This window comes from Staurois parvus, unplaced genomic scaffold (assembly GCF_062004578.1).
Source record: "Staurois parvus isolate SC_StPar_1 unplaced genomic scaffold, SC_StPar_1.0 ptg000154l, whole genome shotgun sequence".
Classification (NCBI taxonomy): domain Eukaryota; kingdom Metazoa; phylum Chordata; class Amphibia; order Anura; family Ranidae; genus Staurois; species Staurois parvus.
Genome location: NW_028317950.1, coordinates 3942655 through 3960827, shown reverse-complemented (window position 1 = coordinate 3960827; position 18173 = coordinate 3942655). Strand labels below are relative to the sequence as shown.

At 44.5% G+C, this 18173-nt stretch overlaps 1 protein-coding gene across 1 annotated transcript in view; it reads right to left on the bottom strand.

Moving 5' to 3' along the window:
• The window catches only part of DUSP9 (dual specificity phosphatase 9), a 108702-nt gene that overhangs the window by 55994 nt on the left and 34535 nt on the right, over window positions 1-18173 (bottom strand). Inside the window, exons 2-3 of the mRNA XM_089674940.1 lie at window positions 13647-14246; window positions 3042-3557 (exon numbers count right to left, since the gene is read on the bottom strand). Of these exons, the coding sequence (XP_089531066.1) occupies window positions 3042-3399 (358 nt within the window). The 5' untranslated portion in view covers window positions 3400-3557; window positions 13647-14246. The remainder of the gene's footprint in view (window positions 1-3041; window positions 3558-13646; window positions 14247-18173) is intronic.

The following is an 18173-nucleotide window of genomic DNA, read 5'->3' as shown; positions in this document are numbered from 1 at the left end:
GACCACCAACGAGACCTCTTTCATTGCACGGCTTAGTTTTTTATTGTATTTTCTTATCTTTATTGAAATGTCTAAAAAATGGAGCTTCATTTAACTGTGATCACGCAGATTATTTCTCCATTTTCCGAACAAATTCCATCTCGGGAATTTACACAATGTCATAATATTTGATGCAAAAAAGAAGAGACCAATCTCCTACGCTCAAGAGAAGTGTACTGGAAAACAGTTAATCTATACTCTTTGGCTAATCCCATATTGGCACCTGCTTTGTTTTCCCCCTATTGGGCCAGGGAAACCCAGAAGGATTACTGCAAAAACAAGGAACAGAGGGCGCACCAGCCTAGTGCATTACCTTAGCTATTACTAAGGTAATGCGCAAGGCTGGCGAGCCCTCTGTTCTTTGTTTTTTTCATAGTATTCTATGCCAGGTCTGGAAAAGGAAATGTCCTTTGTAAAAGAATTAATCCCGGCAAATATATTTTCTTAGGCTACATTCACACAGGAACATGGGGGTGGCCAAGAACAATTGGTAAATGTGGCTGGCAAATAGGGTTTACAAACATGGCTAATGTTCTAATAGGTATCCAACAGTGTATAATTGGGGATTGATCATAAATGTATGGCCCCAAGTCTACAATGAATGCTTTGAAGGAAATGACTAAGAATAGGTATTACACTCCATGAGCATGCAAAGCTCACCACATGCTCTGCACACTTGTATTAACCTAATTCTCCTGTCTCCAAGGCCTGGTGAAATAAAGCAAATCAATGTTTGGTAAACCAGATGGCTCTGATCCATCCTTAAGGGGTGCCTCTGACCTCCAACGGGCTTTTTATACGTTATCCAACTCCCCTGATTCAGCACCCCCCTGAGAACCCAGCAGAAAATCTATGACTGGGCCCCCCGTGGTATTGGGAATGACTTTTCCTATCCTGCATGGAGGTATTCACCCAAATACTAAACACAAAAACACTCCTGTACTTGGGAGTGAGCTTGGTGTAACTACGGATCCTTGTGGAAGATCTTGGATATTGCATGCCTTGCTGCCCTCAAAAGACTGGGGAAGTTCAAAACACATATGTAAAGAAAACAAACAGAGGGTGCACCGGCCTAGTGCATTACCTAAATAAATTTATTGATGAAAGTAACAAATGGTGATATTCTCAAACGACAATGATAAGAAAACTCATCATGAAACACAGCAATGTCCGGTCTGCTTGTTATGGTGATTCCCACAGGAACACTGGACCTCCAATAGGCTAACGTGTTTCGGGGACTTGCCCCTTCCTCAGAGCCTCAAGGAGGAGCCTCTGAGGAAAGGGCAAGTCCTCAAAACACGTTAGCCTACTGGAGGTCCAGTGTTCCTGTAAGGATCACGTAACAGGCAGACTGGACATTGCTGTGTTTCATGATGAACTTTTTTATCATTGTCGTTTGTAAGTATATCACTATTCATTACATTTATGTAGGTAATGCACTAGGCCGGTGTGCCCTCTGTTTTCTTTACATGGAGGTATTCACCCCCTGCGCTCATGGAAGGTTGCGTGTTTCTACCCTACAGGGTGTTGCAACCTCAGCAGTTGTAAGTCATTTCCTTTAGATTCAACAGATACATTAATCATTATATTGGAGTCATTCACTACACAGGCTTTCCTCTTTCTAATGGACAATCCGAATCACCCCATGGGTCTATAACCAACCTTTTGCAGCCGAACTCCTCGGACCTTCTTGGATCACCATATCCCAAATCCCATTCTTCAAGGCCTATCCTCGTTAATTCACTCTTTTCGCCCCCCACAGAATAAAATCTAAATATATACTTCTGCAATAAAATGTATTTATTGATTTGAGCAGACTGGGAGAAAAGCAAATTACCTTATGATCATCGTAATTAAATCACTTTTGCTAAAATTATTATTTACATTCAATTTCTAACACTGCATGAAATTATAGATACTGCATAAATGAACTGAAGCTGAAAACAATTTAATAAATTAAATATATAGAACTTGAAACGCATTTCTTGCTTGTTTTTTTTTTAAATTATATCTGTAAAAAAAGTGTTTTTGATGACTCGTATGCTGGATCTTATTTATCATTATAGACTAAGTTTAATGCACTTTTTTCTTGTAAATCAGCATAATGGGCAGTTCCATCTTTCAGTGAGAAGTGTCCCTTGTGCTGGTGGCTACTTTCTAAGGTGAAATCCAAAGTCCTCTGCCCCCCCCCCATACTGGTAAACCTTTGTTGCTGCAGGCAGGGCCGGGACAAGAGGTTGGCAGGAGGGGCATCTGAAGGTGGGCAGGAGGGCACTCCCTGACTGCATGCATGCTCCAGATAAGTGACTGGCAACCAGTCGGTTACCGCTTCATATCTAATCTGCCAGCTACTGCTCTGTCACACTGTACTCCAACATGCCCACTCTCCACCCTATCCAACCACAATTGATGTGAACAACACAGTGCATGTGCAACTACCGTCTAGTTCCTAGAAAGAAAGCAATTGGCCGCACAAGTGCAGTGCACACTCCCTGCCAACCATAGACAGCAGGAGCAAGGGGGCAGAGAAAACAAGTGCAGGGTGGTACACCCATTCTACGGCATGCTTTAGCAGAGGAGGGGGGGTTCTGCAACTTTGCCCTGAGTATTGGATAAACCTGGCTGTGGGGGTTAATACTGGCATTGGTCAAGAGTGCTGACTGTGCTGACCTTCAGTACCCCTCCTCCATTCATAGAAGCTGTACTATTGCTTCCCACAGTGAAAAGCACTCTATGAATGGAGGGCAAGCAAATGAATGAAAGGTTCACCTCAACCATTTATAGAGTGCTGTTCATTTGTGACCAACGTGCTCAGAACAGGACCCAGAAGGTCAGGGCTATCCCTGTAGTAGCATAGACTACTCTAGTAGTTTGTCAGCTTTCCCAGCAACCCCTCAGGTATGAAATATGCATAATTAGATTGGTCCAAGCTGAACCAATGTAACTACGCCATACAGATCAAACCTGGAACTTTTTAAAAATGTACAGATGTTATCACTTACCTTGCAAGTAGTAAGCTTGGCACCCTTCCTTCCTAAGTTTCTGCAGTAAGGTAATGAGAACCGATTCCTGTTCTTCTGACTGAACCCCTACACGTGTTGGGAGGCTGGCAGTGCACTCGTCGTACAGAAGAGCCATTCCTCTCGAAGCTGGAGGAGATCCTGGGAGAAGGGAGTGGGCAGTAAGGTTTCCTTTGCGTAGCCTTCGAAGCATAAGGCCAGGCAATGCCACATGGAGAGCCTTCTCTACATGAGAGGAGTCATAAAGCTCCCGGTTACGACAGTCCAGAATACGAATGTTCTGAGCAGGAGAGTCCAGCTCATCCCGCAACCAGGTGGTGGATTTACAAAGGGACTCCATCTGTCCAGCTCACATGAGGATAACCATAGGTGTGAAAGGGAGGAGAATGTCTTTCCACCCAAACAGATTTGCTTGAATAGGTTTCAAGGTTCTCTCACAACATGGAATGGTGGTAAAGGTGCTTTCTGTGGTGTTCCTCGATGGTTCAGGGCATTTCCCTGGAAAATTAGAACACATAAAATGCTTGTAAAGAGATTTGTTTACAAATCGGCTAAACCTATCTCAGGCTCCATGACAGGGCATGCATTAAGCTAAAAATTTTTGTGACTTTAGTGGTGTGGCGTGGCATATTGCATGTGATTTGCACAGGAACCGCACTGCATTCCTGTGCAAATCACATGCAAATTCTGGGTGGTGCGATTTGAGCCATACATTTTGTATAGCTCAGATCGCACCATATCTGCACCAAAAAGGTGCAGGATCCTTTTTTGGTTTGCACTAGAATCGGATCGCATGGGTATTCACACCCATGTGATCCGATTCTGCACATTGCACTGCATTTTGCGGTCTGAATTCGGGGTGTTGTTAAGTTAACATACACACCCGCAGTGGTTCTCATGAACTGGGTGTGATTGTGATGCAGTGCAGAATTCGCACAGAAACCACTGTGAATTCTGCACCGCATCGGTGTGAACCCAGGCTTAGAACCACCTTCATTTTTTTACATAGTTCCACTTTGAGCAGCATCACAGTAGTTGCCTATGTACTCCATCTCTAGTGACTAATCTACAGACGTCTACATTTGCTACAATGACAAAAAAAGGGCAAGCTTGAGTAGAGTGAGGGAGATATGAACACATCACTGTGCTGCTTTTCCTTTCACTGTCCAGTCACAAATTGGGGGCATGTCCGGGATGAACTGGGTTAAGAAAATTAAGTTGAATGATGCTGGACAACATATTGAGATTATCTAGTGACAGAAAAAAGCTACTGCAAGGAAAATCTATGGACGTAGGTAAATATTTCAGCAAAAACCTACTTTTCTTTTTTTTAACCTTTTTTTTCAATTGGGTTATTAATTTATCTTATTTTCAACTGGAGTTTTGCTTTAAGGTAAATGCTGCAATATTAACTCCAAATTTTTTCTTACTGAAAATAAATTATATTTTTCCTTTAAATTCATGTATTCTGGTTTATTTTATTTGTATCCTGCCAATGTGAGATATCTCTTCTATAAAGTCTGTTGCTTTTATACCTTGGCGTAGAGATGGAGAAGAAAAGGTATTTTGTGGAACAAACACATTTATTATCAACGGCCAGCAGATTTAAAGGGTGTCAAATAAATCATGAGCGGATACAATGGAGTAAGCTGATTAGGTGGCGATACCTCATAAAATATACTGAAAGGAAGGGTTGGATTACTGTCCCTGGGATTTCAAGCATAGGTGCTCTTAAAAAAAGATGTGATAAAATAATAACCGGAACAAAATAATAAAATGGATATGTATAAAGAGAGAACTCCAGCCAAAAGAAACAAGATAAGAAATGAATAGCCCAATTCAAAAGTAAACTAACCAAAACATTTGTTGCGTTATTTCAATATTTACCCACCATCCAGAGAATTTCCCTGCAGTACTTTTTTCTGCCACTAGATTTCATCAGGTTGATGGCCAGCATCATTCAACCCACTTCTACTGAGCCCAGTTATCCTGCACATGCCCCCAGCCTGTGAACAGACAGTGAAAAGAGATGTGGCACAGTGATGAGCTCATCTCTTTCTCTCTGCTCTCTCCTCCTATCAGCACGCCCCCGTGAAAGCATGAATTTTTTTGGCTCTATGTACTGCTTCTTCCTTTAACACTGGGCCTTCCTTTTAGACCCAGTAAAAGAGATGCTAGGACATTGACTGATTAGGTGGCAATACGTCAAAAAATATACTGAAGAAAAAGGTTGGATTTCTGTCTCTATGATTTTGAGCATAGGTGTTCTTAAAAAAAGTGAATAAATAGTAACCAAAACAATATCATAAAATGTTAGTGTTACAGGAAGGATAAGTGTTGGGGTTAGAGGGAGTGTTGGTGTTATAGAAAGGGTTAGTGTTAGGGTTACAGGTAGGGTTATAACTTTTTTTTTTTTAATGGTTGAACTGGATGGACTTTTTGTCTTTTTTCAGCCAGACTAACTATGTAACTATGTAGTAGTAGGATTATGGGTAGGGTAAATTGTATGGTTACAGGTAGGGTTTGTGTTAGGGTTAAATGGGAGTTAGTGTTAGGGTTACTGGAGGTGTTCGTGTGAAGGATACAGGTTGTGTTAGTGTTAGGGTTATAGAAATGGCAGGATTACAGGTAGGGTTAGTGTTAGGGTTAGTAGTAGGATTACAGGTAGGGTAGGTTTTATGGTTACAGGTAAGGTTAGTGTTAGGGTTAAATGGGGGGTAGTGTTAGGGTTACAGGAAGGGTTAGTGTGAAGGATACAGGGTGTGTTAGGGTTATAGAAATGGTAATGTTAAGATTAAAAGGAGGGTTACTGTTAGGATTACAGGTAGGTTAAGTGTTAGGGTTATAGAAAGTATTAATGTTAGGATAACAAGGACGGTTAGTTTACACATAGGGTCAGGGGTATGGGGGGGGGGGAGAGTATTAGGGCTATAGAAAGGGTTAATGGTATGATTACAAGTAGGGTTAGTGTTAGGGTTACAGTTAAGCTTTGTGCTAGGATTACAGGATGATTAGTGTTAGGGTTGCAGGGAGGGTTTATGTTATAGAAAGAGTTAATTTTAGGATTACAGGTAGGATTAGTGTTCGGGTTGTAGAAAGGGTTAATTACATTACATTACATTACATTGAGTTTATATAGCGCCTAAGGGTTTGCTCAGCGCTGTACAATAGAGGGGGGGACAATACATGAAACATTACAGCAACTACAAACAGCACAGGAGGGGTTATATGGCCCTACTCTTTCGAGCTTACAATCTAGGAGGGAGGGGGTAGTGGTACAGGAGGAAGTGGCTGTGGGGGATGGAGTGGTAGGAGGAATGAAGGAGAGCAGCAGTTAGGTGAGGGTGGGGTAGGCCTCCCTGAAGAGGTGGGTTTTCAGGGAGCGCCTGAAGGTGAGGAGGGAAGGTGACAGTCTGATGGATTGGGGTAGTGAGTTCCAGAGGATGGGGGAGGACCTGGAGAAGTCTTGCAGACGTGCGTGTGAGGAGGAGACCAGGGAGCAAGATAGAAGGAGGTCCTGTGAAGAGCGAAGGGTACGGGTAGGGTGGTACTTGGGAATCAGGTTGGTGAGGTAGTTAGGGGCAGTGTTGTGAATGGCTTTGTAGGTCAGAGTGAGTAGTTTGAATTTGATGCGTTGGGCGATAGGGAGCCAGTGGAGGGAGAGGCAGAGGGGGGTGGCAGAGGTGGAGCGGGTGGTGAGGTGGATGAGTCTAGCCGCTGAGTTGAGGATGGTCTGAAGCGGGGAGAGCCTGCACTGGGGTAGGCCGGTGAGGAGGGAGTTGCAGTAGTCAAGGCGTGAGATAATCAGGGAGTGCACAAGTAGTTTAGTGGTGTCTGGGGTAAGGAAGGAGCGTATTTTGGCGATATTGCGGAGGTGGAGTCTGCACGTGTTTGTGAGTGATTTGACATGAGGTTGGAAGGAGAGGTTAGAGTCCAGAATGACTCCAAGGACTTTGGCTTGCGGGGCGGGATTGATGGTGGTGATGTTAGTAGTGATGGATAGGATGGGGGGGGGGGCGCGGGCAGGAGGGAAGACGAGAAGCTCGGTTTTGGAGAGGTTGAGTTTGAGGAAATGGAGCGACATCCAGTCAGAGATGTCGTTTAGGAGGTGAGTGATGCGGGCGGAGAAAGTGGAGGTGAGGTGAGGGGTGGAGAGGTAAATTTGAGTGTCATCAGCATAGAGATGGTAGTTGAAACCGTGGGAGTGTATGAGTTTGCCAAGGGAGGAGGTGTAGATGGAGAAGAGAAGGGGTCCAAGGACAGAGCCCTGGGGGACCCCAACAGAGAGGGGGAGTGAGGGGGAGGTGGCACCATTGTAGGTGACACTGAAGGAGCGTCGGGATAGGTACGAGGAGAACCAGGAGAGAGCGGTGCTCTGATGCCAAGGGAGAGTAGTTTATTAAGGAGGAGGGGGTGGTCAACTGTGTCGAAGGCCGCGGAGAGGTCCAGGAGGAGGAGGACAGAGTAGTCGCCTTTGGCTTTGGCGGTTAGTACGTCGTTGGTGATTTTGAGGAGGGCGGTTTCGGTGGAGTGTAGGGGACGGAAGCCGGACTGTAGTGGATCAAGGAGGTTGTTGTCAGTTAGGTGGGCGCTTAGGCGGTTGTAGACTAAGCGCTCCAGGAGTTTGGAAGTGAGTGGCAGCAGGGAGATGGGTCTGAGGTTGTTTGGGTCAGAGGGGTCCAGGGAGGGCTTTTTGAGTATGGGGGTGATGTGCGCATGCTTTAGGGGGGAGGGGAATACGCCGGTAGAGAGGGAGAGATTGAAGATGTGGGTGAGGGAGCAGATGAGGGAAGAGGGGGGTGACTGGAGGAGTCGAGAGGGGATAGAGTCCAGGGGGCAGGTAGTGAGGCGGGCTTCTGAGAAGACCCTGGTGACTTCCTCAGTGGTAGTAGGGCTGAAGGAGTGCAGAGCTGGTGGGGTTACGGTAAGCGGGGTCTTGGGTGTGGAGGGGGGCAGTGCGGTTGCGAGGTCAGAGGAGGGAAGAGATGAGGGGGAGATAGGGGGGGGGGAGGCTAGGTGGGGAGGTAGATTGCGAGTTGACTATGTCCTGACGGATTGCATCAATTTTGTTGTGGAAATGAGTGGCAATTTCGTGGGCGGTGAGTGAGGTACTGAGTGGAGGAGGGGGGGGGGGGAGAGCAAGGAGTTGAAGGTGGAGAAGAGTCGGCGAGGGCAGGAGGAGAGGGTGTTAATCAGGTTTACGAAGTAAGCCTGCTTGGCGGCGTGGAGGGAGGAGGTGTAAGTGAGGAAGGCAGATTTGTAGAGGGAGAATGAACGGGGGGACCTGGTTTCGCGCCATAGTCTCTCTAGCGCGCGACTGCGACGTTTGAGGCATTTAGTGTGGTCGTTCTGCCAGGGTTGGAGCGGTCTGGGTTTGATGTAGCGTGTGGTTAGGGGTGCCAGAGAGTCTAGGGTAGCTGATAGTGAGTCGTTGTACGTGTTAGTGGCTAGGTCAGGACAAGACAGTGGAAGGATGCTGTCGTGTAAGCGGTCGGCAGCTGAGTGGAGGGGGGCCGGGTTCAGGTTGCGGAGGTTGCGGCTGGTGATGGTTTGGCGCTCTGGGGGGGGGGAGTTAGGGGAAGGGGAGATGGAGAACGTGAGGAGGTGGTGGTCGGAGAGACGGAAGGGGGTGTTAGAGAACTGGTTGAGGGTACAGAGGTGGGAGAAGACGAGGTCCAGGGTGTTCCCAATGATGTGGGTGGAGGATTGAGTGTGCTGTGTGAGCGCGAAGGAGGAGGTTAGGTGGAGGAGTTGGGAAGTAGCCAGGCTGTTGTCATTGATGGGGATATTGAAGTCCCCGAGGATGATGGTTGGTAGCTCAGAGGAGAGGAAGAAGGGAAGCCAGGCAGCGAAGTCATCCAGGAAGCGGGGTATGGATCCGGGCGGCCTGTAGATCACTGCGATCCTTAGGGGGGTGGGGATGAAGAGCCGGATACAGTGAGCCTCGAAGGAGGAGAAGGTTAGGGAGGGAGGATTAGGGAGGACCTGGAAGGTGCTCAGCGGTGATAGGAGCAGGCCGACCCCACCACCTTTGTGACCGCTCAGTCTTGGTGAATGGGACCAGACGAGACCTCCATAGGAGAGTGCCGCAGGGGAGGTGGAGTCAGTGGCCTGTACCCAGGTTTCGGTGATGGCTAGAAGGTTAAGGGAGCGGGAGATAAAGAGGTCATGGATGGCAGTAAGTTTGTTGCAGACCGAGCGGGCGTTCAGGAGTGCAACCGAGAGAGGGGGTTAATGGTATGATTACAAGTAGGGTTAATGTTAGAGTTACAGTTAAAGTTAGTGTATTAGATAGTTTAAGTCTTACAGGTAGGTTTAGTGTAATGGGGGGCCTTTCTATCAACTACAAAATGTGTGATACAGTAAACAGCACACATAGTGCAGCATTGTCTATATAGTCTTTTGGCTATACTATTACATTTTTATACAGTTTCAGCTCCATTTTTAGGTTTTGCCCTCTAGACTCTCCTGTCTGCACCATCTTAAATACACCAACACCACAGTGATTGATATTCTTGATACTGTCCTAGGTCTTTGTGTTCTTCCTGAAAACTGAGATCCGGCCTTGACGGATGCTCCAACATTTGTTCCCATTCACAAACCTACACATTGATACCATCTGGAATTCCTGAGAGCTGATCAAATACAAGTTGTTAAAAAAAAAAAAACTGTAGACTATTTTTAAGGGCTAAGAGCATCCAAGGCACAATGTAACATTTGGTTCTTGTGGGTCTGTGTTTGGTGCTGAAGGGTGAGAGGGGGCAGTGCCACAATCCAACAATTGTAATTAATTCTTTCTCACTTTTCTGCATTTCCTGACCACATTTAAATATTTTTGATATGTGTAAAAGTCCAGCTTCTTGCTTTGCTTCCCACCAGTAGAACTTGTCAAGGTCTCTGGTAGATGTATTTGTTGCAGCCTACTCCCATTCATTTTTGCAAAATCAGACCACAATCATCTAATACCCTGGTGCCCAACCTGTGGCCGTTTAGCAATTTTTGTGCGGTCCCTGGGGCCCCTGTAAACCTTGTAGGCCCTTGTAGCATGTCCCCAGTCTGACCATCTCTTGAAGAACATCGGCAGTGTCCAGCCATCTCTTGTATCATGTCTGCAGTCTCTGGCCATCTTTTGTACTATGCCAGCAGTCTCTGGTCATCTCCTGTACTATGTCCCCAGTCTCTGGCCATCTCTTGTACTATGTCCCCAGTTTCTGGCCATCTCTTGTACTATGTCCCCAGTCTCTGGCCATCTCTTGTACTACGTCCCCAGTCTCTGGCCATCTCTTTTACTATGTCCCCAGTCTCTGGCCAGCTCCTGTACTATGTCCCCAGTCTCTATCTCTTGTATCATGCCATTAGTCTTTGACTGTATCTGGTTGTGTCTGCTGTCTCTGGCACTGAATATTTACTGAACATTATGTGTGGCCTGTTGACAATGTCAGGGGCCACACTTGAGGCCCCATGTAAAAAAAAAGTTGATATATAAGAAGCTGACCTAGCCCACCGGCCTCTACTTCTAACTAATATATCTGTTCTGAGTGGAGTGATCCTTTAAAGTAGGCTGGTATCTCCCCCATCTTCTAGAGGATTCTAGGACCATAGTGGAAGGAAACACAGGGCATGCAGCCTGAATATTTTTGAGACCCCAGCCAGTCCTTGAGGAGGTGTGCCCAGTAGGTAAATAGAGCCCATAAATAGTCTGAGGCCAGAGCATCAGGGGCGGTGTTCCTGGGTCCAGTCCTGCAGGAGGAGGCTGGGGCAGGAATCTAGAGGAAGCCTTTAGGAGGACACTGAGGTCCAAGCTAGGTTTGGCTGTGGGGCCTATTCACAAGTTTGAGTCCAGAGATCAAGTTGGTTGGGAAGAGTCCAGCTGTCTTATGGTGTTGAGATTTTAAATCCCCCTCACTAGGAAGAACCTGGTGGATATTGTCAGGAGACAACTGGTGGTCCTGTGGCTATGTGAGTATATGACCCCAGTTCTGAAGAGTTAGTGACTGTGTGTAGCTTTTAACTTCTGGAAGGCATACTACATCAACAAAGAGATCTTGGGGGATATACCTTTTTTGTGTGGAAGTGGAGCCAGATAGTTAAGAAGTCCTCAAGTTGTTCAGTTCTGCAATTGTTAGGGTGGTTTCTAACAGCAGTCCTGACAGGGAAGAGTTAACTGTGGACAGTGCAGTCTACAATCAATCTGTTAGCTTGGAAAGGGGAGGAGGAGGAAGGAGCATGGCAGTGCCTTGCCATCCTGGGCTATGGGGCTGTGTGTTTCTATTGATGCACACAATGTAGGGAGGCACAAATCTAGTCCCTGCATGGTGGCTGCACAGGATGCAGCAAGAAAAAGGATACCTGGGGCAGCACTCATGGCACCAGCTTAAACTGGAACATACTCAAGGATTAAAAGATAAAGAAGCTGCATTCTCTGTAAGTGTTTACATCGGCTGCTGAAAGTGCTTAAAAAACCAAGAATGTAATATCGCTTTACGCTGGACTACAATCCAATGGTAACTGTACCCCTTTGGGCCGTCTGCAAAATGTGCACCAAAACCATACAACATTTACATACTGTACTCAAATGACACACAGATTACAACAAATGTGTAAGCACCAAAATCACTTGTAATTCATTAGAGTATTTGTACATCATAATAAATATAATGTAAAAATTCATTGATATGATCCACACCTTTCTTGCATATATTTTATACAGTACGGGTATACATCTAAGAATTTTTAACTGGCCAGTCACAGCACTTCCTGCTATAGGGTGACAACGCTCACCTACTGCTTTGCATTGCAGCAGTGGCGTTGTCACCTGCATAAGTCGTGTTGTCACCCTGCTATGTGCATTAATGGAGATTGACTACAGCATGCCGGTAGTCTCCTCATTGTTGGTGCGTGTCACACTGCCCTGCAGTGCCGCTCTCTACCCACAGCAGTGGAGAGAGCAGCAAAGGCTACTTGGAATTCATGTCCCTGACCCAATGCGCCATCATGAACCCCCAATGCCTAAAGCCAACTTTTTAGTTGCTTCCTCCACTACACTTGTTGTGCCTCTAATACACATTTCTCTTCCCAATGCCCCACTCTAAAAGTCTGACTGTGATTATGATCACTAATAAGTAATTATTTTATTCCTAAACCACCATTACTGTCCATGAAAACTGTTTTTACACATCCTTGAGATGCTTTGTGGAGAAGAGATAAAAGTTCTGGAATGAGGGCCAGAATTGGGCCAAATTGCATTTGCTTCCTCTACTATTCTTGTTGTTGTTGTGCTTCTAAGACACATTTCTCTTCCCAATGCTGTATAAGTCTGAATATGGTTATGATCATTTATAACTAACTAGCTGAGGGTTTCCCAACCAAGGTTCCATGGAACCCTAGGATTTCTCCAGAGGTTGCTAGAGGTTCCTTGAGCAATGGGCAATTTTTGCCTCTCAGATAAGTTCCCACTGACACCATTGATCTTTTTAGCTACAGTATCTGTAAGTGGGTAATTCTTCCCAATGACCACAAGTGTAAGGAACATTCTTTCCACTACAGTAAAGTATGAGTTGTAGATATAATCATTTTAGCAAGGGTTCCCTGCAACGGTAAAGTTCCTCTTTTGTTGAAAAGGCTGAGGAAGGCTGAATTAACATATTTCTAAGCCATCACTACTGTCTATGAAAATTGATTTTACGCAAATTTTTGTCCTTTTCTTTTTTTGCATCTCTTATTAATGGATAAACATATGTACTTACCTTTCTCAGGAAAAGTGCTTATATTCCCAATTATGGCTATTATCACTAATAACTAACTAGCTTAATCCTAAGCCACCACTATTGTCCATGAAAATAGTTTTTATGCAAATTTCCGTTCTAGTAATGGCTCACTCTATAAGTCTGGTTATGATCACTAATAGCTAAATTATTCCTAAGCCACTACTGTCCATGACAATTATTTTTGCACATCCTTGTGATGCTTTGTGGAGAAAATATAAAAATTCTGTTATGAGGGTCAAAAATGGGCCTCCCAATACATATAGCCCACTCGCAGTTGTTTCCTCCACTACACTTTTTTCCTGTGGTTCTAATACACATTTGTCTTCCAAATTCCTACATCTATAACACTGAGTGTGCTTACCATCACAAATAAGTGATCACAACCTAAGCTACCACTACTGTCCATGAAAATTGTTTTTATGAAAATTGTCCTCCCAGTGCCTCATTCTGTAAATGTGAGAGTAGTTATGATCACTAACTAACTAGCTTATTCCTATGCCATCACTATTGTCAATGAAAACTGTTTTACACCTCCTTGTGATTCTTCGTGAAGACATAAGAATACTAGAATAAGGGTCAAAATTGTCCCCCACCAGTGCCTAGGGCCAACTTGCAGTTGCTTCCTCTGCTACACTTGTTGATGTCCCTCTAATAAATATTTCTCTTCTCAATGCCATATAACTCTGTATGGTTATGATCACTAACAATTAACTTGCTTATTCCTAAGCCACCGCTACTGCCCATGAAAAATGTGTTTACGCAAATATTTGTCCTTTTCTTCTTCTGCACTTCTTATTAATGCATAAACATATGTTCTTACCTTTCTCAGGAGAGTGCTTGTCTTGCTCCGGAGTAAACGCTTGTCAGCAGGCAATGACTCACAATACGCGACTATTATGTGGTCTGAACATTGAAGCAAACATAATGATCCTCCGTGAGCTAGCTGAAATTTAATTACTATGTGCTTTTTCCAGGAAATAACTCAATGGCATCGTGCACACTGATAATCCACCTAGGTAATGTCAAAGTCTCTACTGAAGACCCATATAGGAGATAGGTCTCCCTCCTATAGGCACCGTCCTCTTAGTTCAGAAACAGCAGGCCCACTCTCTGTCCTATAGATCTGTCTCTGGTCTACAGTACAATGCATTTCCTTGGCGTTGCAGACTCAGATTTTCTATTTCGAAAAGTTAGGTGTATTTAGCTGGCTATCCAAAACCACAGGACATTCCAAGCTGCAATCCAGGTAAAGAAGCTGCTTTCTTTGTCATGCGTCTTTGGCGTGAAGGCATCCAGGTATATTCCAGTATGGGATGTGAGATGGCTCTCAAAAGTCTCTTCTCCCTTTGTTGCTCTTCAGTTTTGCTGCGGTTAAGTCCTGTGTCACTGTACAGAGTCTGACTTGGAGGATCCTACAGAACTGAAAAGAAGGAAAAAAGAGCAGACTGAGTTGGCGAGCCTGTGCTGCATGTAGGGAATAATTGACAAACCAGAGGGAGAGGCTTTCACTGTACTTTTTCCTGGAAATCCACCCCCCCCTTCCAGTTTCCTCCCTCAAGACCCTCGTATGTCTTTATGCTGCTAGCAGGCTTCCTACTGACATGACCTCAGCAGTGGAAGAGGATGTGATACAAGGGTTCCATGAGCTGAGTGAGCATCATAATCATCACACTTTCGGCAATGTTAGGAAACATACTAATTTTACGAACCTATATTTAACAGCAACATGTGAAGAACAGAGATGTACAATTTTCCTGCATATAGAAAGGCATATCCTGCATCCAAAGTCTTCTCCATCTTGTGTAAAAAAGTGATAGTATGACAGACACCTACATGTACCAGTGTGACCCTTAAATATTGAATCTTTCATCAAATATCTGAACCTTTTAAAAGTAGCGGTGGCCCAAACATGCAGTGGCAGTCATTTGTGCAAATTGTGTGCCTACAAAGGGCTCCCTGGTTCCCGTGGGCTCATTTATACTATATGTGTGTCAGGCAGGTGCTCTGTCCTACTGTCATATTGACCTGGGCGTTCTTCATGAGGTCCTAACTGTGCCTTAATAGCTGAACAGGGAACCTCTGAGTCTGGTGGGTTCATTTATACTAGATGTGGGTCATGCTGGTGCCGAGATCCCTTCCCGCTGTCATGTTGATCTAAAAGTTGATTACTTTTTAGGGCAGTTGAGAAGCTGTCCTTCACGATGTCCTAAATGTACTCTAACAGTTGCACACTGTTCAGCCACACAACACTCTTTAGGGTCTGTGTGTTCATGTATACTAGATGTGGTTTTAACGTGTGCTGAGACTCCCTCTCATGGTCATGTTGATTTGGTCAAAGTTTACATTTAGGACTGGTGAGAAGCAGGAGCCATACTTCAGGATGCCCTAACAGCTGCACAAGTGCCCTCTGGGGCTTGTGGGCTCATTTATACCAGATGTGGGACAGGCATGTGCGGAGTCCTCTTACTGTTGTCCTATTGACCTGGCCACTGATTACTTTAAAGCAAGTGTTAAGAAGCAGCCATTCTTCACGATGCCCTACTTGTGCTCTAACAGTTGCAAAAAGACCCTCTGGGGGTAGTGGGCTCATTTATATTAGATGTGGGTCAGGCAGATGCTGGGTGCTGAGGCCCCCTTCCTCATGTTGACCTGCATATTGCTTACTTTAGGGAAACCAAGAAGCAGGAGTCATTCTTTATAATGCCATAACTGTTTTTTAACACCTGTACAAGGACCTTCCAAAGCCCATTGGCTCATTTATACTAGATGTGGGTAAGTCAGGTGTTTGGATCCCCTCCCACTATCATGTTGACCTGGCCATTGCTTACTTTAGGCTAGGTGGAAAGCCAGAACATTCTTCATGGTGGCTTAGCTATGTCCTAGCAGCTGCACAAATAATCTCTGGGAACCATGGACTCATTTATACTAGATGTGGGTCAGTCAAGTGCTATGACCCCCTACCACTACCATATTGACCTGGCCGTTAACTATTTTAGACCAGGTGAGAAGCAGGAACCAATTTTATGATGCCCTATGTCCTAACAGCTGCACAAGGACCTTCTGAGTCTTGACAGTTAATTTATAATAGATGTGGGTCAGGCAGGTGCTGAGACCCTTTCCTGTTGTCATGTTGACTTGGGCATTAATTACTTTAGGTCAGGTGAGAAGCTGGAGCCATTTCTTATTATGCCCAAACAGCTGCACAAGGATCCTGTGGGTTAATTTATGCTAGATGTGGGTCAGGTGGGTGCTGAGACCCATGACCCACTGCCATGTTGACCTGGGCTTTGCTTACTTTGGGGCAGGTGAGAAGCATTCTTGATGCCCGAACTGTGAGTCCGGCGGGTTCATTGTACTAGAGGTGGGTCAGGTAGGTGCCCAGAGCCCTTCCCGCTGTCATGCTGATCTGGCCATTGCTTACTGTTAGGGCAGGTGAGAAGCCATAGCTGTCCACTGTTATATTGACCTGGCCATTGCCTACTTTTAGGGCTAGTTTATTATGTCCAAGTGGTATCGGGAGAACTTTATTATCACTCCCTGCCTAACCAGCACTGTTACATGACGAATGCCTCTATCATTCTATCTGACGTCATTTGCATCGCATGAACAATGAGAGAGTTCAGGGTATTGCAAAGGATATTCTTCATCTGTATCTCTCGATACACAGGGAATAAGAGTTTGCCCTTATTATGTAATGTATGTAGTTTAATTTTCATATAGCGGTGACACTAAACAATCTGCTTTGTCTATAAATAATAATCCATACACATACACTACTTTATGGCCCTGTGATTTATTTTTCATGAAATTATTTCTTACTGTGTTTTTCTGCTTCCTTGTAATGTCCTCCATGAGCTTCTCAACCTGTCCTCCTCCCCTCTCACTTCTGTTTGTTCGGAAAGAGCCGTGCATGTTCGTTGCGGTCATGTACACTTCTCTATGCACACTACAAATGTCACAGTCCATAGTCCATCTAGGAAGCGAGCAAGGGTTCCTACATAGAGTGGAACCATAGAGAACGAACATAGCCAACCTCTAACAGGAAGTCAGATCACAGCAGCAAAAAAGGAATTTGGAAATCTGGAGGAGGCTGAGAGCAATAGTAGGGCCTTTTCTTGAGTCCCTTCTGCTATATTCCCTTTGAACTTTTTTTCTACATTTTATAACAGCTCTTTGACTTCTATAAATCTAAAACACTATGGATAGTTAAACATGGTAAAGAGAGATGTTCAACATGCAATAACTCAAATTCATTCCATCAAATCATCTTCTGTCGTTCAAAATAATTAAAAGTATCATTTGATACTGTATTAACGGGTAATTAAGTTCCGCTGGTTCCATTTATACCTGAGCTTTCAAAACGGATGTCTGGTCTTTGCAACTTGATTGTCGTCTTCTCAAACACTTTGTAACAGCTGCCAGATGTTTAGTAAGCAGCCTCTGGAAATTTACCATCTTACCTGGTAAGTCTACATTACAACACACCCTGCTTTTTATATACACCATAAGGGCACATGACAGCTCAGCTTCAATCATCTTTGCAACCTTGAACCAAATATTGTTTATTAAATAGTGTAATAAATTATGCTTAGTAGTCTAAGTTGCTTTCTGATCTTCCCAGATCCTTGTCTCTGTTTTTTTTCATTCTTGATTTCCTTATAATAGTTTAGTTTATTTTTTTCTTTTCTCGTACGATTGTTCATACGGGCCTTTCCCAGGTATGAGAATTTAGTCATAAGTGTTTTTGACTAATGCATACTGATATTGCTCATGCATTAAGCTGAACACCAGGCAACCAGCTGAATACACAGAAGAAATACACACATGGGAGCTGTTCAGTCTGACAAAAGGTGTATGTTTCTATCCATCCAGTAAAAGGGTTTGGCAAATGGACAAGTTATCAGTTTTGGAGGAGTATAGAAAAGGTGACTCTTACCCAATTGGAGGACCTTTGAGGGTTGGCTTCAGCAGTTCTCAGTCGGAGACTAGCTGGTGTCGGGTGAACTTCCCACACACCTGTCTGTTGTGAAAAATTTTTTCTTCGTAGTAGGGTCAAGTAAATATTAAAGACATGACAGCTGTTGGAGTTTCAAGGTCCTTGAATACAGTCAGTTGGGTCAAAATGTAAATTGGGTAAACTTGGTGTCTTCTGTTGGATTTGTACCAGTTATTTGGTTAGTGTATGTAGCACCCTTCTAGTTAGGTTGCTAATAGGATTAAGTATATTTAGTTTTTGGCTCCTCTGAAGCCATTGGAGCAGGATTTGATTGCTTTTGGCTGTTCTGGGTCCTGCTGGTTGCATGGTCAACTACTTCCCCTGTATTCTAGTAAATTCTGGAATATAGTG